General features: G+C 39.5%; 2 protein-coding genes across 2 annotated transcripts; one reads left to right on the plus strand and one right to left on the minus strand.

Annotated features, from left to right (window-relative positions):
• Positions 1-427: 427 nt before the first annotated feature.
• Positions 428-4,496, plus strand: LOC131257802 (probable disease resistance RPP8-like protein 2). Its single transcript, XM_058258706.1, has 2 exons — positions 428-3,494; positions 4,294-4,496. The coding sequence occupies exon 1, from the start codon at positions 618-620 to the stop codon at positions 3,426-3,428; it is 2,811 nt and encodes a 936-aa protein (XP_058114689.1). The 5' UTR covers positions 428-617; the 3' UTR covers positions 3,429-3,494; positions 4,294-4,496.
• A 3,071-nt stretch (positions 4,497-7,567) lies between these two features.
• LOC131257803 (uncharacterized) lies at positions 7,568-24,893 on the minus strand. Its single transcript, XM_058258707.1, has 22 exons — positions 24,680-24,893; positions 23,269-23,802; positions 22,236-22,516; positions 22,029-22,109; positions 20,490-20,624; positions 19,840-19,961; positions 18,234-18,398; positions 17,618-17,723; positions 16,962-17,067; positions 15,958-16,068; positions 15,049-15,212; positions 14,815-14,932; positions 13,802-14,026; positions 12,342-12,532; positions 10,726-10,893; positions 10,259-10,364; positions 10,040-10,177; positions 9,499-9,657; positions 9,100-9,306; positions 8,428-8,622; positions 8,083-8,154; positions 7,568-7,944 (listed from the first exon to the last, which is right to left on the minus strand). The coding sequence occupies exons 1-22, from the start codon at positions 24,725-24,727 to the stop codon at positions 7,786-7,788; spliced, it is 3,591 nt and encodes a 1,196-aa protein (XP_058114690.1). The 5' UTR covers positions 24,728-24,893; the 3' UTR covers positions 7,568-7,785.
• Positions 24,894-24,940: the final 47 nt, after the last annotated feature.

Consider the following 24,940-nt stretch of genomic DNA (forward strand, 5'->3'; position numbering starts at 1 on the left):
TGTCGCTGATGGGAATTTTAATCTTTTGCACCTTGCACCTTTAGGAGAATCACTCAGTGGGTCCAGGGCTTTTTCTCTTATATTGGTGAAAAGACCAAGACATTTATTTATTAAAAATATGGTTAAAAGCTTATCCATACCACTTCTCCCCCATAGGGTATTCACACCGTTGGTTTTCATATTCGGCTTAATAACTGTATATACAAACTAAGGTTTAAGTGTCCCACTCCAAACCTATTTACAATGATTACAATTGTAGTGGAACCCACTGAATCGCTCCATCTGAATAATCCAACGGTCAGATCTAAACTGATGATCACGTGTGGAGTCTTACATAATATTGAATATTAAAGAGAATTTTCAATGGCTCACATTGAACTCCAAAACTGGATGGTCAGGATCATCATTGATTAGGTGTGTTTTGGGGGTGATAGTTTAGTCGTGGAAGGACCGAGAACATGGATCCAAGATCCTATTCTCATTTTGAAAAAAAAATAAAAGAAGACCATTGACCAAAGCTAGTGAAAGAAAGGACAACTGAAAGAAGGCTAATTTTCATTCTCTATCTGTGAGTTTTGAAGTGATTCCATTTTCTTGAGAGAAGAAGAGAGGAGAAGATGATTGGCGAGGCCGTTGTCTCCTTTGTCATAGAAAAACTGGGAGATCTCCTCATCCATGAAGGAGTATTTCTCCACGAAGTGCGTGATCAGATTGAGTGGGTCGAAGCAGAACTGAGATCGATGCGCGCCTTCTTAAAAGATGCAGATGCTAAACAAAAGGTTGATGAAAGAGTGAAGAATTGGGTAGCGGATGTGAGAGATGCTGCTTATGATGCCGAAGACGTCATCGACGGCTTCCTCTTTAAAATAGAACAAAAAAGAAGAAGAGGATCAGTTGGTTTCATCAAGAGGTTCACTGGCTTTAGTGATGAAATAGTCCATCGACGTGAGCTAGGCAAGGAGATCGAACAGATAAAGAATAAACTCCTTGATATCTCTCGGAGAAGGTCGACTTACAGCATTGAAGATCTCGGCGAAGGTGGAGAAGGAAGCGGTTCCATGGATGAAAGTTTGCGAGAGCAAAGGCGGACCTCTCATCTACTAGAAGAACCAGAAATCGTCGGTTTCCAAGACAACATAGAAACCTTGGTGGCGCGGTTGATCAAGGGCGAGCGACGTCGATGCGTGATTTCTGTAGTTGGAATGGGTGGTCTTGGGAAGACTACTCTTGCCATGAAAGTTTATAATAATGAAGCTGTTAGGAAGCATTTCAATTGTTGTGCATGGATTTATGTATCGCAAGAATACAATGCGAGGGATCTTTTGCTAAGCATTGTAAGATGCTTTAAAAGTCCCACTAAGAAAGAGCTTGAGATGGGAGTTTTTCAGCTGAGGGAGAGGCTTTCTGAGCATTTGAAGAAGATGATATATTTTGTGGTGGTAGATGATATATGGAAGACTGATGCATGGGATGTGTTAGCACCTGCTTTTCCGGACATGAATAATGGAAGCCGGGTCCTACTTACCACTCGTAACAGAGACATAGCTTCTTATGCAGATGCCCGAAGCCATCTTCATGAGATGCAACTTTTAGGAAAGGATGACAGCTGGGAATTGTTTTGCAAGAAAACATTCTTAGGACAACATAACAATTGCCCTCAAGATTTAGATCGATTGGGAAGGGAGATTGTGGCAAAATGTCATGGTCTGCCTCTTGCAATCGTTATCATAGGGGGGCTGCTATCAAGGAAAGCAAGGCTTCGAAGCGTGTGGGAAAAAGTACTCAAGAGCATTAGTTGGCAATTTGTTGAAGGCGAGGCGCAAATCTCAAGAATATTAGCTTTAAGCTACGAAGATCTACCATATTACTTGAAGCCATGCTTTCTTTATGTTGGAGTTTTCCCAGAAGACTACGAAATCTCCGCCAGGAAGCTAATTCAACTGTGGGTTGCAGAAGGATTTGTACCGTCTAGAGGGGCCGAAACATTAGAGGAAGTCGCAGAAGATTGCCTTGATGAGCTAATCCAAAGAAGTCTGATTCAGATGGTGAAAAGAAGTTCAGTTGGAAGAGTTAAAAGCTGCCGCATCCATGATCTACTGCGAGAACTCTCAATATCAAAAGCCAAGGGAGAAAAATTTCTCTATGGGGATGTAGATTCTCTCTCTCCATGCAAAGCACGGCGACTTTCCGTCCATCGTGGCATCCGTAAGCATACTTCAATAAACCGGTGTCTTCGTTCCTTCTTGTGCTTCTCCATAGAATATGCAATGCTTGGAAAGCAGCAGCAGCAGGAGTTTCTTTACAGACACTTCGAATTGCTTAGGGTGTTACATCTACAGCAAGTAGAGGTAGAAGAATTTCCAACTGAAATAATTACACTTACCCACCTAAGATACCTTCACCTCAAAGGAAGCAATCAAATGACAAGACTCCCGTCGTCGATAGCCAATCTTTGCAATTTACAAACACTAGAGGTATCCGTTCCCACCAAGCTTAAGAGGCACCCATCAGTGACATCCAACCTTTGCAATTTACAATCACTAGAGGTAGAATCTAATCTAATCTACATACCTACTCATAATAGCTGGAAGAAGCCACAATGGGTAGGATCTAATCTGATCGACATACCTATAGATATCTGGAAGATGCAACAACTAAGGCATGTATGTGTAAGGGGTAGAATAATAGGTGAAGGGTCTAAAGGAGGACTCAGTTGTTCAAGTAACTTACAAACTCTAGCAACTATTGAGGCCGGCGATTGGATAGATGATTCCTTGAGAAAGCTGGTTAATCTTAGGAAACTAGGAATATCAGGATTAGATTTATTTAGTCATGCAAAGGGATTGTCTGAGTCACTTACCCAATTGGACCACCTCCAGTCTTTGAAATTGGAATTGGTCAGTAGAAGCACAATGCCAGAGTCATCATTGCCTTCTTTACATCAGCTGCATCTGTATAAGCTGCATCTAAATGGAAGTTTGAAGAAGCTGCCCAAGTCTCATGAATTCTCACCGAACCTCACCAAGCTTACCTTGGAAAAAACCCGGTTACAACAAGACCCAATGTCAACACTGGAGAAACTAACCAGCCTCCGGATTCTCAGATTGCTAGCAAATTCATATGAGGGAAAAGAAATGGTCTGTTCTGCGCAAGGGTTTCCTCGACTCGAACACTTAAATGTTGATTGCTTACGTGATTTAGAAGAGTGGAGAGTAGAGGAAGGAGCAATGCCAAGGCTTTTACATTTGCTTATTGATCAATGCGAACAATTGAAGAAGCTTCCAGAAGGATTGCAGCACGTGACTGCCCTCAGGGAATTGACACTGCTGAGAATGGATTATGAATTCATAAGCAGGCTTCGAGAAGAAGATGGAGAGGACTGGCATAAGATTCGACATATTCCCTCCATCGAGATACAAAGATATTAAGTTGGGGATTAGTTGTTGTTGTTGAGACAGTGCAGCCAGATTCAGGATCTCACCAAAGCAAAGCAGGTAAGATTTGTTTCTTTCCTTTTATTTCTCTCCTCTTCATTGATACTCTCAACTACAACCACAGCAATTTCAACTTCTGATTTTCTTCATTGCTATGTTATTGCTATTATTTTTTTCTCAATTTGTTTATATAAGTAGGGCCTTTTCTTTCAAATGTTATGTGCATGGATCATTCATAGTGCACTTTGGATCTATGAAGAATGGCCCCACTTGTACAAACTGAAAACTGAAAATCTGAAATAGTACTCTATAATCCCTAAGTCCAAGCATTGTGTAATACCTACTGCATGTCATGTGTTATAGGATACATACCCTGTTATGCACTGGAGGCTAATTTTGATTATTAAAATATCGAGTTGCGTCAAGTAAAGACTCGGACGGGTCTTCAAGCTGACCCCACCCGGCTGGACATCGAGTCGAGTCAAAGCTTTCAAGTCCTTTGAACTATGAATGCAAAAAGATGTACAATGCACTCGCGAACCAGGCCAAACCAAAAGAAAAATACAAGACACCTACAAGCAATGAAACAGATACTATTTCTTTTTTACTCATTACTAGATATTGCTTGTGGGTTCTTGTCTAATATAAACACTTTCACTGAATTTCAATTAGATTTTTTTATAAGCCCTTGTTTCACTTGCAACCAATTAATTTGGTGTTTATATTTATATCTGACTCGACATTCTTCTATTTTATCCAATCAGTTTTTGTGTACATAATCTTCAACTTCTTCTATATATTTATAGAAGAAAATCACAGGACACCATTTTCAGGCTTTAATCCTATATTTTTTTTATAGGCACATGCCTTCATAAGAGAGACGATGATCGTGGAGCTGCAATTATTCAAGGAAAAGGGTTTTCATTCAGTTGTCGCGGAGTTAGACTCTAAGATGATGGTGGATATTTGGAACGGTAAATGTAGCATTCCTTGGGTTTTATGGTATTTATGTGTTCATATAGAGGAACTCCTCATTATAACCGATTAAGAGTTTTATCTCTATCCATAATACATATGTGATATGCGTTCCCTTAATACATGGCAGTAGGATGCGTGTGAATCTCTACCATATTTACTAAGTAATGAAACAGCTGATTCTCTTGCAAATGTAGCTCGTGATTTGCTAGAGGTCTCATGGTGGAAAATCTCCTGAAAACATTCAGAGCATGCTTTGTTTTGGGATAAATCTGGAATTACAGATGTTTGGATCAAATAGATGATGCTGGCTTGTTTGTATTTTGGTTTTGGTTGATGTTGTTTCGGCAACGTTTTGATGTTTCTATTCTTTTGGTTTTTCACGGCTTTGATACCAATTTGATGCAGGACAACTAATCACTTGCTCTAAAAGCTCAATTTGACAGATCATAACGAATCAATCCTTTTATCTCATAGCCCAGGCCCCACATCTCATGGGTTAGATCCTCGGCTGAACCCCCTCGTGGGCCCACATCACATGGGTTCCGCCTCACACAAGTCACCTGCCTCGCACAGGTGGAGCCCGCCTCAGACGAACCACCCACCCCGAGTGTGCCCCTGCATCCCACATGCCACCCCACTCGAACCGGTGTGAAAATACCCCTATATTAAAAAGTATCCAAAAACTACTGGCATCATGTATGGTATAGATTTGGCAAGCATTTTTGCACAGTACACATAGGTTTTCACCTTTGACAGGTGATGTCCAAGGTTTGGTAAATCCATATCAGGGGTCTCTTGAGTACCATCAGTGATGGACTATGCAGAATATGTGGCCTGCAGATAGATGGTTAAGAAGATAATACGACAGGGACTACATCCAACTGAAAAAAGGTCCTGGATTTTGTCACCAGGATCTTCCAATCTAGTAGACCTTTGGGCGATAGTCCTTCCACATTGGAAAGCAACATACCATTGGTCTGGATTACCGACCCATAGACCCACTTGCCAGAATAAAGAACCGAATACTATGGAAGGATATGGGTTACATATTCTATTACTCTTAGACATGACCAGGTTTAGATCTTCTTTTCCATAAAGGGAAACAACAACGGATGAAAAAAAATTCCATTCATTAACTGAAGAACAAGAACAATTCAAAAAGAATATTACTAAGACACTTCAAAAAAAAGAAAAAAAAACTGTAGCCATCAGGTGGGCCCAACATGAGTGGCAGTTCCAAAAAAAAAAAAAAAACCCAGCTCAGTTCAGTAATCAGGTTTGACTATATATGTACAAAAAATGCGATGCTCAGGGCTACCAAACTGCTTTGTAAAAGGCATCGACCCTTAAAAAGATACTACAAGTAATCCTAGGTGGCCCTTTAAAAAAATACTACAAGTAAACCTAGCCTGCTGTATAGAAATGATGAAATGCTCTGAGTCTGAACACTATGAGTTACAGTGCTCCTAGTTGCATCGGTACACTTCGTCTATCCAATTGATTGATCAAGCTTGTCCATTTGACCTAGTGCACATTTCATGATCTACCACTTATAAATAACAACCGATTGGACGATTCTAACTATTTGATCAGCCTTTCAAATGGTAGTCAAGATGATCAGCAAGAGGGAGTGAGTTGCTAGTTGAAGGCTCTAAAAGGTAAAGGGAAGGCTCAAAAGGGTGTGGGTGGAGATGGTAAGAAAACACTTGACAACCTATGGTCTAACTGAAGTCATGGCCCTTGATAGAGTGGAATGGCGGAAAAGGATTCATGTACCCGACCCCGAGTAGTTGGGATAAGGCTTAGATGATGATGATTTGTACTAAAATAGGCCCATAGAATAATTTATGCCATCTATGTTTCAGTCCCATCATGGATAGCTTTTGGTTCTAAAGCATCGTTTCTGTTTGGCAATCATTACTATCCCATCCTCGGAAAAAATGGCCATGAAAAAGAAGGCCAAGGTAAGGATGGACAGGAGCATCAATGGATGTGATTTTGACTTAGTAGCCCATTAATATAAGCTGCACCTTAGGGTTTGTTTGGCTCCCTAGAATCTAAAAGGGGTCATGGATCTGTTTTTGAAAAACAGGTTCCCAATGAAAGAGACTATGGTTTGGGTACTGAGAAAGCTATCATCAGGAATCCAATTTTTATGTGCAGATACTAGAAATTGAGAGGAGATGAGACTTTTATCCTCTTTAAAAAACATGACTACTGGATAAGAAACCATTTTCCAAAAATTTGCAACCCATCTTAAATCATGGGCAAATTGTGGGAATTGAATTCCCATAGGAATTCATTTGTCACCCTTTTCTATGAACCAAACACAATTTAGCCTCTCGCCAATGGAATCCATTTACTAGGATTTAGATTCCGAGGAGCCAAGCGTCCCATTGCAATAGCTGAGAGGACTAATCATTCTCCTATCTAAATCTATTTTATTAGAGAAGTCTTCTGCACTTGGTCGACTTGTCCGAGTTTTACTTAGACTGGTCAGTGCTTTCTGATCCTGGTCACTAGATATGAACATGAAGTAGAGAGAAGAGCAAGCAACAAAAAACCAGCCACAATATTTTACCATCTGGATTTTTTAATTTATTTATATTACAGTAGTTCAAATCAAAGCAGCCGCACCCTTGAGTTTCTTCGATAGCTGAAAGATGCAGATGGTGAACGAGGGATCTTGACAGTAGTGTAGAGAGGTTGGAGAGCTAGACAATCTGTTTGATCACCAAGCAGCTCTCATCCTTTCTTCTTCTACCTCTATCAACTGTTGCAGACGGGTTTTTATCCCCCAAATGGAGGAGATTACAAATGGCCATCAACCCAGATCGATGGAGTGGGCCATGGCAAAGGCATCGCCACGACTTATGCCGACAAGGACAGCACACAAAGAGGCTGCAGCAATATATGCTATTCAACACCCTGAGGAGATCTTGTTCAAGATGGTTAAAATTGGGTTTTGAGGCATATTCATATCATTCACCACTGATACAGGGTCGTATCACCCCATTTCAGACAGATGAAGCTGATACTCCTGTATTGTCCATGGCCGATACCTGTACATATCGGGCACCCTTACCAATTCCAATTCCAGACTATAGTTCATTTTGCATGAAAAAGAAAAAGTCAAACACATGAGTTGAAGAACAAGAACAATCCACTGAAAGCTTACTTCTTTTATTGGTACAGAACAGTTATGGATACAATACCATTAATAATCGCAAATATGTAAAACAAATATACAAAAAGAATATTGCTATTGTACTTGTATTCAAGAATTCGGATCCACACAAGAACAATGCATGGTGTGGTTGATCAAAAGGCTCATGGAGACAACAATATACAGTTCCGTTGAATTCAACAGCCACTAGTAGTAGAAGTAAGTTGACGGTTCTGTCGAATTTGGTGCGTCTCTACACAGAATAGATCTAGCTTCAATAACCGAACGAGGAGGGTCGAGATCTTTCTCTTGCAGAGCATTTCCTTGGAATCTTTGCATCTGGGAAGCGAAAGTATCGTCCAAAACCTACATTTGAAATCCATTTACTTCCTCACATTAGTCTAAGCTCATTTTTCTTATCCTTCTTTCTTTCTTGCATTTCAATGCGGCATATGTGTAGTACAAATCAAAGTCTTTGCAATCGATGATCATAAAAGTACTTACTCCCAGTGCATAATATGAGCCCTTGTACCAGATTCTGTTTTCTTTCCTACTCTCGAGAAAGCTCAGCACAATCTAGTACAGAAATCAGAATAAAATCAGAAAATTGAAAGCGGAATTTGTAAATGCTACTCTTGCAAGAGTATGATCCCAAATACTTTTCACATGCGTGCTTGCGTCTGTGATCTGAACCATTCTTCAGGTGGGGCCCACCTTGTAACTGAACGCATGATAAGCACTCCAAATACCACATACATGCGGTATGGGAACATGTGGAGAGAATATATATGGAATCCTACTCTCACGAGTAGCCCTATCAGAGCCCTATATAATAGTACTTCGTAGTACCTGCCCCATTCTGTCCCAGAATCCACGACAAGCAGCCACAAAAATGTGGCCGGAAAACACGTCGTGCAAGTTGCATATGGACTCCATGAGCTGCGAACTTAGCATTTGCATCCTCTCACGGATCTCAGCTTCACCATCTACCTCTTCTGTTTCCTCAAGAATTCTTTTCAGTCTTGTACTTCGATTAGCTTGTGTCTAGAACAATTATCCAAAATATCTAATATCAGTGTTCTCTAGATCATCTACTACTATCACAATATAAACATGTAAAAGACGCATAAGTTTCTACAAAAATGAGTCCTAAGATGTTCAGAATTAATGCAATAATCACTAAACATTTCTAGATTACTATGCATGGCACTTATGCATGGGGATGAGAACTGTTTATAGCTGGACGACCACATTGACAGTCCATAGATGATTGGATTATGGTAGTCATTTGATTAGTGGCAATAGCCCCATGGTAGAAAATTCAGATGATCAAGGTTGTCCAATTGCAGCAATTTTTTGGTTTGAGGCTAACAATGATGTGACCCACCCAATCAATCGTATTGATTACCATGCACATTTGCCACTTTGGGCTGCCAACAGGTAACCAAGATACCGACCTGGTATGAACAAGCATTTGCAAAGAGTGGCAGATTAGAAAGAAACAAAGTTAATGATACTGACATTGTTAACAAGCTTCTCCACAGTGGCTTGCATGTAGTTCTTGTACTTCGTTCGCAGCATTACTGTAACTCCATTCAGCTGCTCTCCGAAAACTGACTTTCTATCTCCAACAACAGGCAAACATGATGCCCATGATTTCAAAATATCCTCTACTCTACAATGCAAAATATCGAGTATTCTTTTGACGGTGTTCAGGAATGTCCCCAACTGCCATACACAAGAAACAAAAAAAGAAGACTAAGAGATATTGCATGAACCATTGCAAACAAAAAGCTCAAGGGTGTGTTTGGATGCACAATCAAATGCATGCTGCAAAAGATAACTGCAATTTAGTGTGCACAAACATAGCCTAAAATATTTTCAATTTAACAGCTTGAAGTATTAATTTGAAGCACTCACTTGATTGGGAACATGATAAAGTGATGCAGACTGCCTTCTTGTAAGTTTCTGCACTTGCATTCCGAGCTTTTTTGGGATGCTATCTTTCAAAGGCGTCAAAATCTCACTATATTGTTTCTCCATTGCTTTTATGACCGCCCGCTCTACATCAGCAATAGCCTAGGAAAACCAAGAATGTCTCTATTAACTACCATATTCTAATAATTACCCAATTCAAAGATAAGAGAAATGTACGTGTATGATGACCACAACTGTTGATATGGTGGGCCAGCATGTGGATGAGCCTTATGCCAAAAATCATAGTGACTGGAGCAAACTGTCCATCGGACTGCACATTTTCTGAGTTGATCAACCTTTGCTCTAGCCACTGTTTGGGATCACTATCACACTGGCCAAGTTTGATTCCTTTGCTCTCTATGGCTCATCCATGTGCTGGCCAAATCAAATCAATGGTCCCAATCACCATAATGCCTCTAGAGAACAATGGTCACAAGTGAAAAACTATCCTTGCCCATATTACAAGAACATGGAAACTACTTACATTTTCCAAAACCAGAGAATATTGAGGCCATCGATTGATTACTACTTCATATTCACTGAGGGTATCCTTGATTTTATCGTACATGTCTTCCACAAACGGTGAGGTGGAATGATGTGTTGTTATTCCCGACCACGGTGCCTGCAATGGGCAATTTGTTATCAAATTAAAGCAGAAGAGACAGACTCGATTGAACCACCATCAAGTATTTTGAACAAGTACCTTCTCTGCCTTGCAAAGATCTAGCAAGTAAAGTCGCTTATCTTCAACCCAAACCATTATGTAATGATGGAACAGATTCCTTGAATCTACTCCTCCATGCACCGATCTGAAGTAGACAGTGTAAATCATATAAATATCGAGGTTTTTGGTTTTGACCGAACAAAGTGTACACAGCGCCCTCCTTTTGGTTATCTAAGCCATTGATTGATCTGGTGGGTTTGATAATGGAATGGATCATGCTCTAATCAGAGAATTGAAATCAGCAGATGTCAGGGATTTTGGGGGTATCTACCTTTGTAGTCAACCAAATGTGTGACATTGATCGCCATATGAAAATTTTGGATAACCAAAAGGTGGGCCCCTCATGTACGGTTTTTTGGACTGAGCAAATGCTTGATTCAAACAGTGTATATTTCCTTTTTACATAGTTTATAGGATATATCTGGTTGAAAGTCTATTAAAATCACCTAATATGCCATGACTGAAGATCCCTCTCGAAGTCAGCAGCTGCAATCAACAGATCCGTTACATGAGGCGCAGGGCTAGATGGAGGGCAAGCTGCAAGAAAGCCTCTGAGTCTGTTGCACAATTCAGTGCTGTAAACAGCAGCGGCTATGTTTGGTAGATCTATTGAACTGGAAGAAAAGCACAATTAGAAATTACAAGGAAAAAGAAGAAGAAGAAGTGAAGAAGATCAATCAGACCATACAACTAGTGCATTTTGAAGACACAGCAGTGTCAAGTTCATTAGACTTTTTTTGTTTTTTTAACATGCACACACACCCCACACACTCACGCTAGTGGAATTTCACCACCTATGGGTACTCGAACCCTTGACCGGGAGTTGAAACTCCTGAGTGTCTAGACTAGGACCATTTGATTTGCATCCATTGGAGGAGATAGGAGTACCACATGGTTAATGAACCTTAAGGAGGTGAAAGTTACTTTTCATTTGACACACACACACACACACATGTATATCAGTTATTCCTATTGGAATGACTAAGATAAGTCTCTCAAGCTCAAATCTTCTTTTCTACTTATATTATCCTTCCTCTTCTTATGCAACCTGGTAAAAACCATGGTATTCAAAAACGGTTACATAATGGTAAAGCGGGATCTATTACATGATGCAGGGGATAACGCCCGTTCTAGAAAAAAAAAAAAGGCCCAAAACAGGCCCGTAACAGCTGTTGAGGCCCATAACGGTCCAATACAGTTTTTCCCTTTTTTTTTTAAAAAAAAAAATTAACATTACAGGGCCATAATGGCCATCACAGCCCGTATTGTAACAGCCAGTTTCTTCCTTTAAATAAAAAAATAAAAATAAAATAAAAAAATAAAATTAACATTACAGGGCCATAATGGCCATAAGGCTGGCCATTACACCCACCATGCCATAAGGCTGGCCATTACACCCACCATTTCCGTTATTGAATACTTTGACAGAAACACCAATGTTTCAGTGGGAATCATGTGGATGGACTGGGCCTAAAAAAAAAGGTGAGCAACAAACCACATGATGGCCAACCACTACCACTTTTGGGTTGTTACCCACCCACATAATTTCCCATCATATAGAAAATGGCCCATAACAGCCCTACAACGGTCATTGTAGACCTGTAACAGTCCGATGCAGGGGAAATACAGTTTCTTCCTTTAAAAGAAAAAAAATTAAAAACATTACAGGGCCATAATGGCCATCACAGCCCGTATTGTAACAGCCATAAGGCTGGCCATTACACCCACCATTACCGTTATTGAATACTTTGACTGAAACACCATTGTTTCAGTGGGTATCATGTGGATGGGCTGGGCCTAAAAGAAAGGTGATCAAATTATGCTAACCATCCAATCAAACATCCGCAAATTGATGGCTTACACACAGTAGAGCAAAAACCACATGATGGCCAATCACTACCACTTTTGGGTTGTTACCCACCCACATAGTTTCCCATCATATCAAAAGACCCGATCACCTTACCTATTTGCATATGGTGAGCTTACATGAAGAAAAACTAGCAATAATATTTCTCTATTCATTATTCATGAAAACCAATTCATGAAGATCTGTTGATGATACCTGGGAAGTATATGCTGATTATGAATCTTGATATCTGCCTGGATTTCATTGCCTATGTTTATGCACAAGGTCTTCATCTTGAGATATGCCGTGGATATGGTCATTGGGTCCGTTAGAAAACACTCACTGTTGCTTGACATGAACTCATCCGTCTCTATCATATGCCTCCTACACCTCTTCATTGCTGCTGTCTGTAAACAAATACTATTCGTTTCACACCTTTCTTTGGAAACAAAATACTCTATAACTAAAAGTGAAAGCAATATAAGAGGATACAACCATAGCATGCTAAGGTTATCATGCTCCACCGTGTTTCCTGCTAATGCCATCATGCAGGATATTTGGGCCAGCCGCAAAAGGTGGGATCCATAACGAAAATCTCATTGGTTGGCTAGACCCGTAATGTTGTGTCAGATCTTTGATGGTGCGGCCCACTTAATGAGCATATCAACAATACTTTTGCACCAAATAATGATCAGCCCACCTTTTGCAGAACTCAGATATCCCACATGTTATACATGTTGCAGGAAAACAATGTAGCATGATATAGTTCTAAGCCATCATTCCACTAAATCAAATACTACCTGCCCACCGGGTTGTTGGCTTCAAGGCCTGCAAGAACTCTATCGTAGTTCTCCTAAGGTGACAAACGGATAATAATTTTGTTTTCACTTGATCACAAAATAAATATAAAGACATATTTGATCAACTTCAATAAATTTAATATTTGGAAAAAGTATGTTGTAGGCACCACAGATGTTCTACAAGATGTGGTCTCCACAATGCATGTATGGCAAGAAGTTGTACAAGGTGTGGTCTCCACGATGCATGTGTGGCAAACATGCATGGGGATTGGGACTGTGTGGTCTCCACAATGCATGTGCGGCAAACATGCATGGTGATTGGGACTGTTGACTAGGTGAGCCACTAGGTGTGGAAAAAGTATGGATGCCCAGTAGCCCAAAAGTTTGAATTATCCAGAAAATCTTGAAGTTCCTGATGATCTGACCATTGGGATTTCTCAGGAATTATGGTCCAAACTGCAATGCCATTACTCTCAAGTTGGAGTTGAGTGTAACTGCAGTTTGAAGGGTACTTCCTTGCCACGAGATTATTGGAAACATCAGTACAAGTATGTCATTTCCTCCCAATTGAATTGTACATTTGAAGGGTACTTTTATGATTGCAATTCAATTCGGTCTAGTCCCATGCACCCTAAACTCTTATAAAATGACCATACGTAGATGATGATGGACAGAGATGATAGATGATGGATGGCCTGTTATCTCATATACTACCATGTTATGGCCACAATAACATTTATATAGTAAGCAAGGCTCAACAAAGGATTGGTAGCGACAATGTACATAAGCTGTGAAAGTATAGAAGGCCTGCTAAGTTAAAACATGCCTCTAGTAGATGGACTGATATACATACTACATGTACCCATTATGACTTACCTGCAAATAATTTCTCAATATTGTTTGTGCTTCTTGAGAAAGAATATCATGGAGAAGGGTGTATACTTGCACGGCTGGAACTAAAGCTGGTGCAGCAGACTCAGGAGGTGGACCAAACAAGTCTATCAGGCCCGTAGCAGAAAGCTCATCCAAGGATTTGCAGTTCTCAAACGCATTTGCCAACAGATTCTCGACTTGAGTTTCACAGTCTAATAATATGCTTCTCTGAGGAAGAACAAATTTAAAAACTATGAGATCCTTTGAGTTTGCCAGAAGCATGATAAGATCAAAAGAAAATAATATGCTTCTCTGAGGAATTTAAAAACTATGAGATCCTTTTGAGTTTTCCAAAAGCATGATCAGCTCAAAAGAATATACAAATCAAATGCAGGAGAACAACATGGAAATGGAGAATGATAATTACCCAAGGAAAACTATTGTTTTGAAGCCAAAGTCATGAGATGCCATGTTGAAGCCACATGATTCACATGGCATTAAGTGGGTCCCAGCCAAAAGAGAAAAACAGAATGACATTATGCAGGTGGGCCCCGCGGCAAGTTTCCAATTACAAGATATCTCTATGTCATCACACATTTTGCCATTCAATTATCATTTTTCTAAGGGTATGTTTAGGTAGGTGATCCCACAAAATTGGTGTCATACCTTAATCCTGAATTTGGTGGGCCCCATATCATCCATGTCAAATTCGTACATGTGAAAGCGGATCTTTCCCTTCTTCATCACAACCATGAAGTTACGAAAAAAATCCCAAAATAGCAGGAAAAACTGCCATTTGGCACAAGGAATTTGATGTGGAGTGCCAAAAAATCATGATTAATGCATAATCCCAAATTTGTGGGATCACCTTCCTAAATGGGCACTATGAAATTGATCACCAATCCCATACCCACACCCATCTTATCTTGAAGGGTAAGCAAATAATTTGAAAATAAAAAGACCAAAATGCCCCTCAGGACAAGTAGATAGATAACGGATATGAAATGTTAATGTACCTCTTGCCTCGTGAGATTCTTTTCATCCCGAGCCTTCACCACAGGTATGAGCAGCTCATAAACAAGCTCCAAACAGTCCTTTGTGGGCGTAGCCACATTCATTACAGATGAAAGATACCTGAAAGAATCACCAAAGAGATAAAAACATTACAAAGGCTTTCATTTAAATAAATAAATAAAACAGAGAATGTGCCCATAACAGGATTCTTGCTGTGAGTTTAAATCTTAATGTACCTCAGCTTAGTGTACGCATCAGACACTCCATAGTAGTCTGCAAATTCCATCAACAACCACTTCCATGGTCCATGCAACCGCAAGTTCCGTGGATGGAAATGTTGAGAACGCATAGCAGCCTCCAATAGCAAATCATATGCTAGAGTTTCCACCACAGGTCCACTCTGTATCCAGTGCACAGGCAACGGCAAAAAGGTAACATATAGAGTCTTTACATACAAGGGAAGAAATTAGAGTTCCATTCTGTAAAAAGCATTCAATGCATAAAAATACAAAGAGACCAAGTGTTATTACTAAATATTGTACATGAATTACTAGCTCCATGGAACCGACGCGTGTGACATCCGAGCTAGCACAAGGTGGGCCCCAAACAAGACTGTCTCCAAATTCAGTTAGGTCTGAGCTAGGTGGAACCCACGAAATGCTTCCAAATCAGTTGGGTCCACTCAGCAAGTGGGCCACACGACACGTGTGCACTGAATGTGGACCATTGACAATTTATTCAGTTGGGTACAGGCTAGCACCAGGTGGGCCCCACCAAAAATGCCTCCAAATCAGTTCAAGTGGGCCACACACCACATATGTGCATTGAATGTGGACCATCGGCAATTTTTTATAATTTGCACGTTGTTTTCATACACATGTGGCATACTTCAACTGACCTTATCTCCAGGCCAGGTCACCTACATGGTGGGGTCCACCTGTTCATGGTTCGGATCTCTGCTCTACATATGCCATGTTGGCATGTGTGGCTGCATGTAGAGGCACATGCTTATAAATTCTGCACCTGCCAAGTCGAGTTTCAAAGAATCTCAAGGCTTTTCGGTGATCCAAAACTCTTGCCTAGCCAACTTGGGTGCAATTCGTCAGATGTGTATGGACTTTCAGAAAGAAAGAGATGAGCTGAACCTTAATAGAGCTTATTTCACCACAGGTACTGCTGCTAATGATGGAGAGTTGAACTTTCCCAACACATTCATGATCATCATGGTAGATTGGCCACCATCGAACTCTATCATTCTGCATTGTTATCAGAGAAAATCAATAAAATGCTAATGGCATAGAAGGGGAATTCTAACTTGAGTGCAGTGCACCCATTTTCTTTACTTTTGCACCCAAATTGGACATATGGCACAATGGTTCATTGATCCAGACCAATCAGTAGATTTGTCCCACTGATTATTAATCACTTTCAGCAAACTGCACAGATTAGATTATCATACCCAACTGTTTGTTTGGTGGACCATTTCCTATTCAAATCTGACCATTGCGAATACCATCCGTAGGTCATCATTTGGATGGATATGATCATCCAATTAGTTAGATTTCCTACCTGGGTCAATCCATGGTAGGACCCACCTAATGAACTTGCCAGATCATTAAGCCACATGACCAGATTTTGTGGAGTCTAACAATGATAGAGAACCTCTAACAAAAAAAATAAAAAGAGACACTCCCTTAAATCATGTATCAGAGAATATGAGAAGAAAGATGTACACTGGATTATCCATCTCATGAAACTTGAATGACAGCTCAATCTTGTGGCACAACAACCCATGGATCCAGACCATTCTCCAGATGGTGTGCCACTGGAATGAATCACTGTCTGCCAATTGCACAGTTTAGATGATCCTACCCATTTGTTTTTGGTAGACCATTTCTTGTTCAAAGCTAACCATTGTCACTACCATTATTAGGTCACCATTTGGATGTCTAAGATCATCCTATCAGTTAGATTTCCCAAACTAGGTCGATCGATGGCGGGACCCACCTACTGAACCATCTTGAATCCAGATTGTTGAGCCACATGTCCAGACATTATTGGAGGTGAGGGGCAAAGAATAGATAACCTCTTGAAGAAATTAAAAAAGAAAACCTCTCGTAAAGCCTGTATTACAGGATATGGGGCTCACTGGATTATCTGTCAAAGATGAAACTTGAATGATAGCTCGACCTTGAGCAATCCTATTTGTATCTTGGACTTCCACCAAGAGAGCATCACCTTGGCTCTCTGGAAAACTGAGAAGTAAATCTTCATATTAGATATTCCTTATTAAACACTAAAGAGGAATGACATTTCCAGAATTTTTATTAAAAAAATGTGAAAAAAAAAAAAAAAAAAAAAAACATACCAATACAACTTAAAACTTCTATGAGTTCACCATTTCTTAAAGATGGTACTCATCCACCTGACAGGCGGCATACATGTTAGTTAGTTGAGACTTTCCAAATCATGGGCCCCATTGTGGAAAAGTATTTGCCAAAAAATCACATTGATTGGACAATGGCAGCCCACATCTATCCATCATTGTAGCTGGACCACTTCCCATTTCCTTTTTAGTGGACCACATTTGATTGCCACCAATTGGACAGTAAGATCATCCCATAAGTATGATTTCCTGGTTATGAGATATGCCTCATGTATGGTGGACAATTCACCGCCATTTAAGAAATGGTGGAAACATATGTAGTAGCATAGGCCTCCTGATATATGTTATAACAATTGTTCTTATCATATCAGAAAAGAGGAGTAACCGAATTACATGTCATCGAAACGAGAGCAACTTACAAGACGTGAGAATCGCTAGTTCCTGGTCGCAAGCAGATAGCAGAACCTGTCTCCACCTTTGTCTCTTCACTAGAACTTTTCAATTGGCACAAGCATGATAATGCCTCTGTAAATATGACGGGATGTTAGTTAGTAACATCGATATTCCTAGATCACCCACTGCAACAACACTGTATGCTCGAAACATACGACCCATAACAACATTAAATGCTCAGAATTGTACACTGCTGGACTGAGAGTTTGTACATTACACTTGGGTTTTCAGCTTTAAGAAGTGGGCTGGTGGTAGTTCATTGATCCAAGCAATTGATATGATCAGCCTCACAAATTGGACAGCCCATCCACCAGAAGTCTCCCCACATTGGATGATCGTAGCCACAGAATATTCGACCTTCTCTTTTACATCTGGGTAATTTTTGGTGCATGAGCCATCCACTGTGGGACTCATGATATCAGTGCTCCGGATCACTGAACCATGGTCCCTACTTGTACAACCTGAAAAACCTGAGTGAACTGTACGAATTCTCAACCTAAGCATTGTATTTGAGCACAGTCAACAATGGCATGTGCCATGGTAAAAACGGTCACAAAAAGTATGGAACCAAAATTATACAACCTTCTGAAGTCACTGCAAGTGAGCTGATTTTTAATGAATTGATGCCTGTTTTCAGCAATGTTGAAACATGCCGAACGTATTCTACACCGACTTGCATATATGCTGCACTTCGCTGTGAATATGTGCTCTGAAGCTTCCGTCGTGGAATGATCCGGACTTTTTTCACTGAATCCATATATTGAACCAAACAATTTTAAGTTACAAACATGACCATTAAGAAGATCTAGAAGGTAGGAAAGACAGATTTTTAAGGAAAAACTGCCTGGTATTTTGTATTTCTCAGCTGAAAAATGAAGCTGAGGCTGTTGAGCAGGGTTTTCGGGCCCATTTGGACACACTTCCTCAAAAAGGGGGTTTTTTTAAAGGGGGTTTCAAAAAGTTTTTTTTTTTTTAAAAGGGTTTCAAGCCTGCTTTTTTTTTTTTTTTTTCAATTCAGCAAAAACCAATTGGACTGGTTTATGCCAAGTTGGCTTTTAGCTCCTACTTTGTTGAGCAGGAGATGAGACAAGGGTTTGCAAAGTACATCTAAATGCACAACATCAACAGTTGTTTGGATCAAAACGGTGTTTAGGCCTCAAAAGCCCCTTTGGAGTTTGCATCCAACAGGCCCTTAGGAAACTGTTCTTGTTTTTTGGACCAATCAAACAAGAATATCTAACTCTTTAAAACTAAGAACTAGCTCTTTGTACACTTTTCTGTAATGAGAATTTCAAACTTTAGATGTTCAAAAACTCAAAAGTCGGGATTCATACAAACATAAACACAACCTGAGATGTTCAAAGAAGGCTTAGATGAGTTGAAAATGAAATATAGATAGAGAATAACAATAGTAATGTTAGCTTATCTTTTCATGACTGATGTTTGGATCCAAAAGCTCATTAGTTAGTTCCAACCACATCCTATTGTCTAAGCACATTAAAAGTAAGTTTGTATTTGGATGCACTAGTAAATTGAATTGCAGTAAATCAAGTTGTCAATTCTGTACAAAATATTTCGCTTCAGTGCCAGTATCGACAGAACCAAAAATCTAGTTCCTTTCAACCGAAATGTCTACCTCAAGAGGACTCTAAATATGCATACTAAGGTCTGCAATTTGGTAACTTCCACTATTTTTTTTTTTTTTTTTTTTTTTTGAAAGGCAATTTGGTCACTTCCACTCATTGAACTATCTGAATACATTTATATACTGCATCCAAACGCAACCTAAATTCAATATTCTTTTAGGACTTTTTGACATCTGAGTTGAAATAGGTTATTACATCACAATATTATGCACCAATGAAAATGAGTGTAGCTTAGGATGCATTAGCTTACACCAAATATCATGAACTTTCATGATGCTTATGCACCAAACTAGACTGATTAATGTAATATCATGGCATTCATAATATTTGGTCACTTGCACTTATTGAACTAACTATTGCAATACAATTTTGTAGTGCATCCAACAATCGCCTAAGTTCAAAAGTGTTTAGGACTTTTTAACGTCTGATTTGAGATAGACTATTACATCACAATTTCTGTACCAATGAAAATAAGTGTAGCTTAGGGTGCAGTTGGTTGCACCAAACATCATGAAATTCAGTTTATACCATTGAAAACTAACCTTCCACTTTAATCTTGCCAACTACTTTCTTTGCCTTCACAGTGCAAGTCTCATCCGCATTATCAGCTGGTCTTGCTTCCCTTGGAATTTGATTTCGTGGGTGCAATAAGTACTTATGTAACCTATTTAGTCAACAAAATATACAGAAGCCTCTTCCTCAGATTTTAGAACTAAAACTAAACAATGAAATCTCACTTATCCATTAGAGAAATGCAAAGATCACTCACAGTAGGATTTAGAGTCGTCTTGCAACACATGCCAGTGCAGATTGTCTGTGGAAGATCCAGGCTGTTTATCAGGGGGACGCCAACTATATGTGTGCCGAGAGTCCAAGAGACACAAATCAGACAGTTCATTCATCAGGTGGCCCACACATTTATGAAAAAAGGATGACTGGAGAAAGCATGATAGGGAAGTCCACCCTAAAAGCACATGTATGGCCCAACAGATGACTGGCCATGGCTGACTTTCAGACCACTGCACATGCACAGCGAGGCATGTCTCTCCATTAAAGCCACTTTGAGAAGTGCGGCAAGGATAACTCAAAATCCTACTCTCACGAGCTGTGTTATCACTGCTCTGTCTGTTAATCTCTGTAATGACTAGAGCCTGATCTTTCAAGAAAATGTAGAGGTTCGATTTAAACATACCCAAAGGCATTGCGCAGAACCAGGCATTCATCTCGGAGAAATTCTGGTGCCTCCATGCAGTCTCTTGCCCATGCATTTAAACAGAGACGAAAGCATGCATCATATGCTATAAGAGTTTGCCAAGCACTCTGACCACTGGTACAGAAAATACACATACCAACAGAAAAGCATGTTTACATTTCCGAGTATCGAGATAGGATAATATCTAAGAAGAAACTGTAATAAGTCAAACTGCCCAAAGGACAAGAAGGATCAAGAATTCCAGTTCAAACTAAACTAGCAGAAAATCCATCAAATGCTCAGTGGCAAGAATGAAAAGAATGATAAATATTTACAAATCAAATTGTGATAGGACGTTGGACTAGAAAGGCCAAGTTTAGTAGGATCTTTGGGTTTTATTTAGAGGCTTTAAAAACTCTTCTTGGGCTTGTTTGGGTTGTTCCACTTAATGTTATTGCTTGGTTTTAAAGAAGTTAAAGAATTTTCATCTCTATTGTTGGTTTTCTTCTTTTTCTTTTCTTTTTTCTTTTTTTGGAGGATATCTCTATTGTTGGTTTGATTAATCTATTATTAATTTTTCATTCTCCATAATTATTCATGGGTGCATGTGAAAGAATTAGATTACATAGCTGGACTTTTGTGGAATAATTCCACAATAGATCGGACCCGAAATCTTGTTTGGGCTGTGTGAATTTGGGTTAAGGCATGAACATCAGAATTTCCCGTTGTACCAAAACATAACATCATCATCATAGCCTTATCCCAGCAATTTGGCATTTGACTTAGAAATCATCATCAGAATTGAAATTAATGGGTGCATGTGAAAGAATTAGATTACATAGCTGGACTTTTGTGGAATAATTCCGCAATAGATCGGACCCGAAATCTTGTTTGGGCTGTGTGAATTTGGGTTAAGGCATGAACATCTGAATTTCCCGTTGTACCAAAACATAACATCATCATCATAGCCTTATATCCCAGCAATTTGGCGTTCGACTTAGAAATCATCATCAGAATTGAAATTAATGCTCACGATTGCTTATCAAAAGTTCCATAACTAGCTGGTTGCACCAATACATGAATATATTATGAAAACCGATAATATCATACCACCATTCCCACCAACACACCATTTGTGTAGGAAATCATACTATGAAATCAATGGGCTGCAATATGAAGCCCTCATTGAAAATCAAGCTGATTGGCTCACTAGTTGGTCCACAGCTGTATGTTGAGTCAGACTATCTGTTGTCCATTGATTCCAACGATGTGGCCTACCTAATGATTTGACCAGCCTATTTTCTCTTCCAGGTAATCTTCATGGTGGGGCCTACCATTTCCACGGTAATGTTGTCCTACAAAATTTTCATGTTGGCTGAAAAGATAGTATGGTACCACAAGCTGTGGTACCTTGTCTGTACACGATTAATTCTCAACATGTCATATATGTCTGTGTATGTATGTATGTATGTGTGTGTGTTCATGTGTATCCATGCACATGTGTCTGTTTTTGTATTATGTGGATAAATAAGAGCTTACCTGGTATTATAATATGCTGGTTGATCTGCTGAGTTGGTTTGCCAGTAAGGAAACTGCACTTCTGCTTCGCCAGAGACAGATCTATAATCAATAGTAACAAAAAAATGTTAAGAAAATCAGATACCAGCAATATCGTATTGAAACGATGACAATAAACAAGTATCTTGCCATACCCAAGAGGGGATAAAAGAAAAGAAAAGAAAAGACCTTGCACACGGCTCATCACTTCTCTGCGACTGGGTTCCCCTCTCTGATAATGTTTCCTTACTGCCATAGCACTCTTTAGTTTCTTGTAGTGAATGCTTCTCATTTCTTATTTGCTCCATTCCCAAGTTAGAGCACACCTGTTCTACACTGTCCACAGCTGTCCATTGTTTATCATCTACCTCAAAACTACTTTCCTCTCTTCCTATTTGAACGATGGGAGGTGCACTAGGAGTTCCCAAGTCCGCCATTTTTTGTGACCTAACTTCATCCATACGGTTATGCTGCCAAAGAAAAAAAATATCATAGATGTGTGCTTTCTAATGCTAACATGAATTATAGTCAGACAAAACCTTAAGTATTTAAGCAAACAATTTGTGTGTACAGTCATTAAAGGAAAACCAAAATTTTTATGAGGCATTATGTGATGCTTAATAGGAAAAAAAAAGAAAAAAAGAGAGAGAGAGAGAGAGAAGAAGAAGACCGCCCTTCATGTTGAACCTCTCAATTAAGCCACCTGACAAGCATATGCCTTGATATCTTCGCTATTAGATGACCTGCCAATGTTCTGCAATTAACGGCTACATGATCAGATGGTCAGGATCATCCAATGGGCAAGATTTCTGGGTAACTTCATCCACCATGGGGCTCACCAATCCCCCTAAATTATCCAGACCATCTAAAGGTAGGCCCCTAATATAATTGGCTGGGCTGATGCTCGATTAAACATTATACGTTATTCATGGCATCCATGCAATCAACTATGTGTTATCCTAAAACAGACTTATATGTTCGCTAATCATAAGAGAGGCAAACCTCATCCAATGAGCAAGATTTCTGGGTAACTTCATCCATCATGGGGCTCACCAATCACCATAAATTATCCAGACCATCTAAAGGTGGGCCCCCTAATATAATTGGCTCAGCTGATGCTCGATTAAACATTATACATTATTCATGGCATCCATGCAATCAACTATGTGCTATCCTAAAACAGACTTTTGCTATATATTCACTAATCATAAGAGAGGCAAACCTCAGCTCTGACACGTGCATCATGGAGGTTGATGTTCTCTTGAGTTTGGTGCTTGACGCTTGAGACCGAATGCTTTTCTGCATGTCCCCTGATACCTGAATTGCCTTCTGTAAATCTTCTAACATTCGTTGGCACTTCAATCCTAAGGTTCTCTTTTGAAACATCTCTAATCAGAGAAGACTTATGTCTGTAGTTTGCACTAGATTTAACTCCAAACAGTTCTTCATCGTAGTTACGCATGTTCGGCTTCTCGAACAAATCAGAATCGCTAGACCCAAAAGCTTCCTCCTCAAAAGCATCTGAGTAATTGGCATCGACATCATCTGGAGCCGATGCCACACTCTCATCATCATCCTCAAAACCAACATTCACACCATTGTTGGGTCTAAGCAAGCTAGAGTAGAATTTCAGTGGAGGCAAAACTCGTGGAGATAGATAGTTCTTGCTGTCGTACAACGAAGGCGGCTCCAAAGTGGAATCTAGAGGCAATCTCTCGGCTAAAGGAGATCGAGGCTGATGATTTGCATCTGATCCCTGCAGCAATTAATGAATGAAAGTAAGAGAAATGAATGAACAATGAAATAAACACATTCACAAACAAACATCAAAAGAATCCCACCTTGGAAAACAACTTAAAATTAACAAAGGGGCCTGTTTTGATAGTGGGAAGGGAAAAGAAAAGAAAAGGTGCAAGGATTATCCAATGATGGATTCCCATGGATTCCATGAGCATGATTGAAACATAGATTTCATTTTTGGGGGTCTTGATGGATGGCAAGTTGAAATCTCATTTTCCTCTCACGAAAAAAATCCTTGTATCTTGTGCCCCTATTAGTAGGCTTACGCCCCAAATAAAAGACAAACCTAAAAGCCATCAAGAAGTAAAAAATGTGAATAAACAGATTTCAGATTTCAGACTTCAAAAAAAATAATAATAATAATAACAGAAGCAACCACAAACAGATCAAAAGCCCTAAAATGCAAGATAAACCCAAAGGACACACCGAGTTCAGAGGGGAAAAGAAATCAAAATTGAATAGAATAAGAATATTCAAGCCTCCAAATTCACATACCAACAAAAGAAACTGGGAAAATGCAAGATAATCCCAAAGAACACATCGAGATAAATAAATAAATAAATAAAAACCAAAATCAAAATATGATAGAATGAGAATATTCAAGCCTCCAAATTCACATACCAACAAAGAAATTGGAAAAACGACAGCCCCAAAATTAAAATAAAAATAAAACTAGTACCGTCAGATTCAAATCACTCAAAGAAAACCCAAATCAGCAGATATAAATATAAATAAATAAACATTGAAACAGGCAAGAAAGCCCAATTCAATCAACCGAAAGAACTGCCAGATTCTTCAATGAAAATGAGATTTTTTTTCCACGATTTTGGTACCTGTTTGATCCAGCTGATGGCGCTTTCGTCCAAGCCTTCAGTAAACATTGTCTATTTTATTTTTCAGGTTTTCGTGAGGTATGGATTCAAGATTGGATTCGGGACGAAAAATCAAGCGCCTGAGAGAGAGAATTCCTCTTTTCTAGATTTCCGCAGCTGAGAGTAAGAGAGAGAGAGCGCCGACAGGTAACGGCTAGTTTTGAAAAAATCGACTTTCTGGGTTTGAAAAGGTAAACTGTCATTAAAAATGTAAGGAGGTGC

The sequence above is a fragment of the Magnolia sinica genome, chromosome 10 (assembly GCF_029962835.1).
Source record: "Magnolia sinica isolate HGM2019 chromosome 10, MsV1, whole genome shotgun sequence".
In the NCBI taxonomy this organism is placed as follows: domain Eukaryota; kingdom Viridiplantae; phylum Streptophyta; class Magnoliopsida; order Magnoliales; family Magnoliaceae; genus Magnolia; species Magnolia sinica.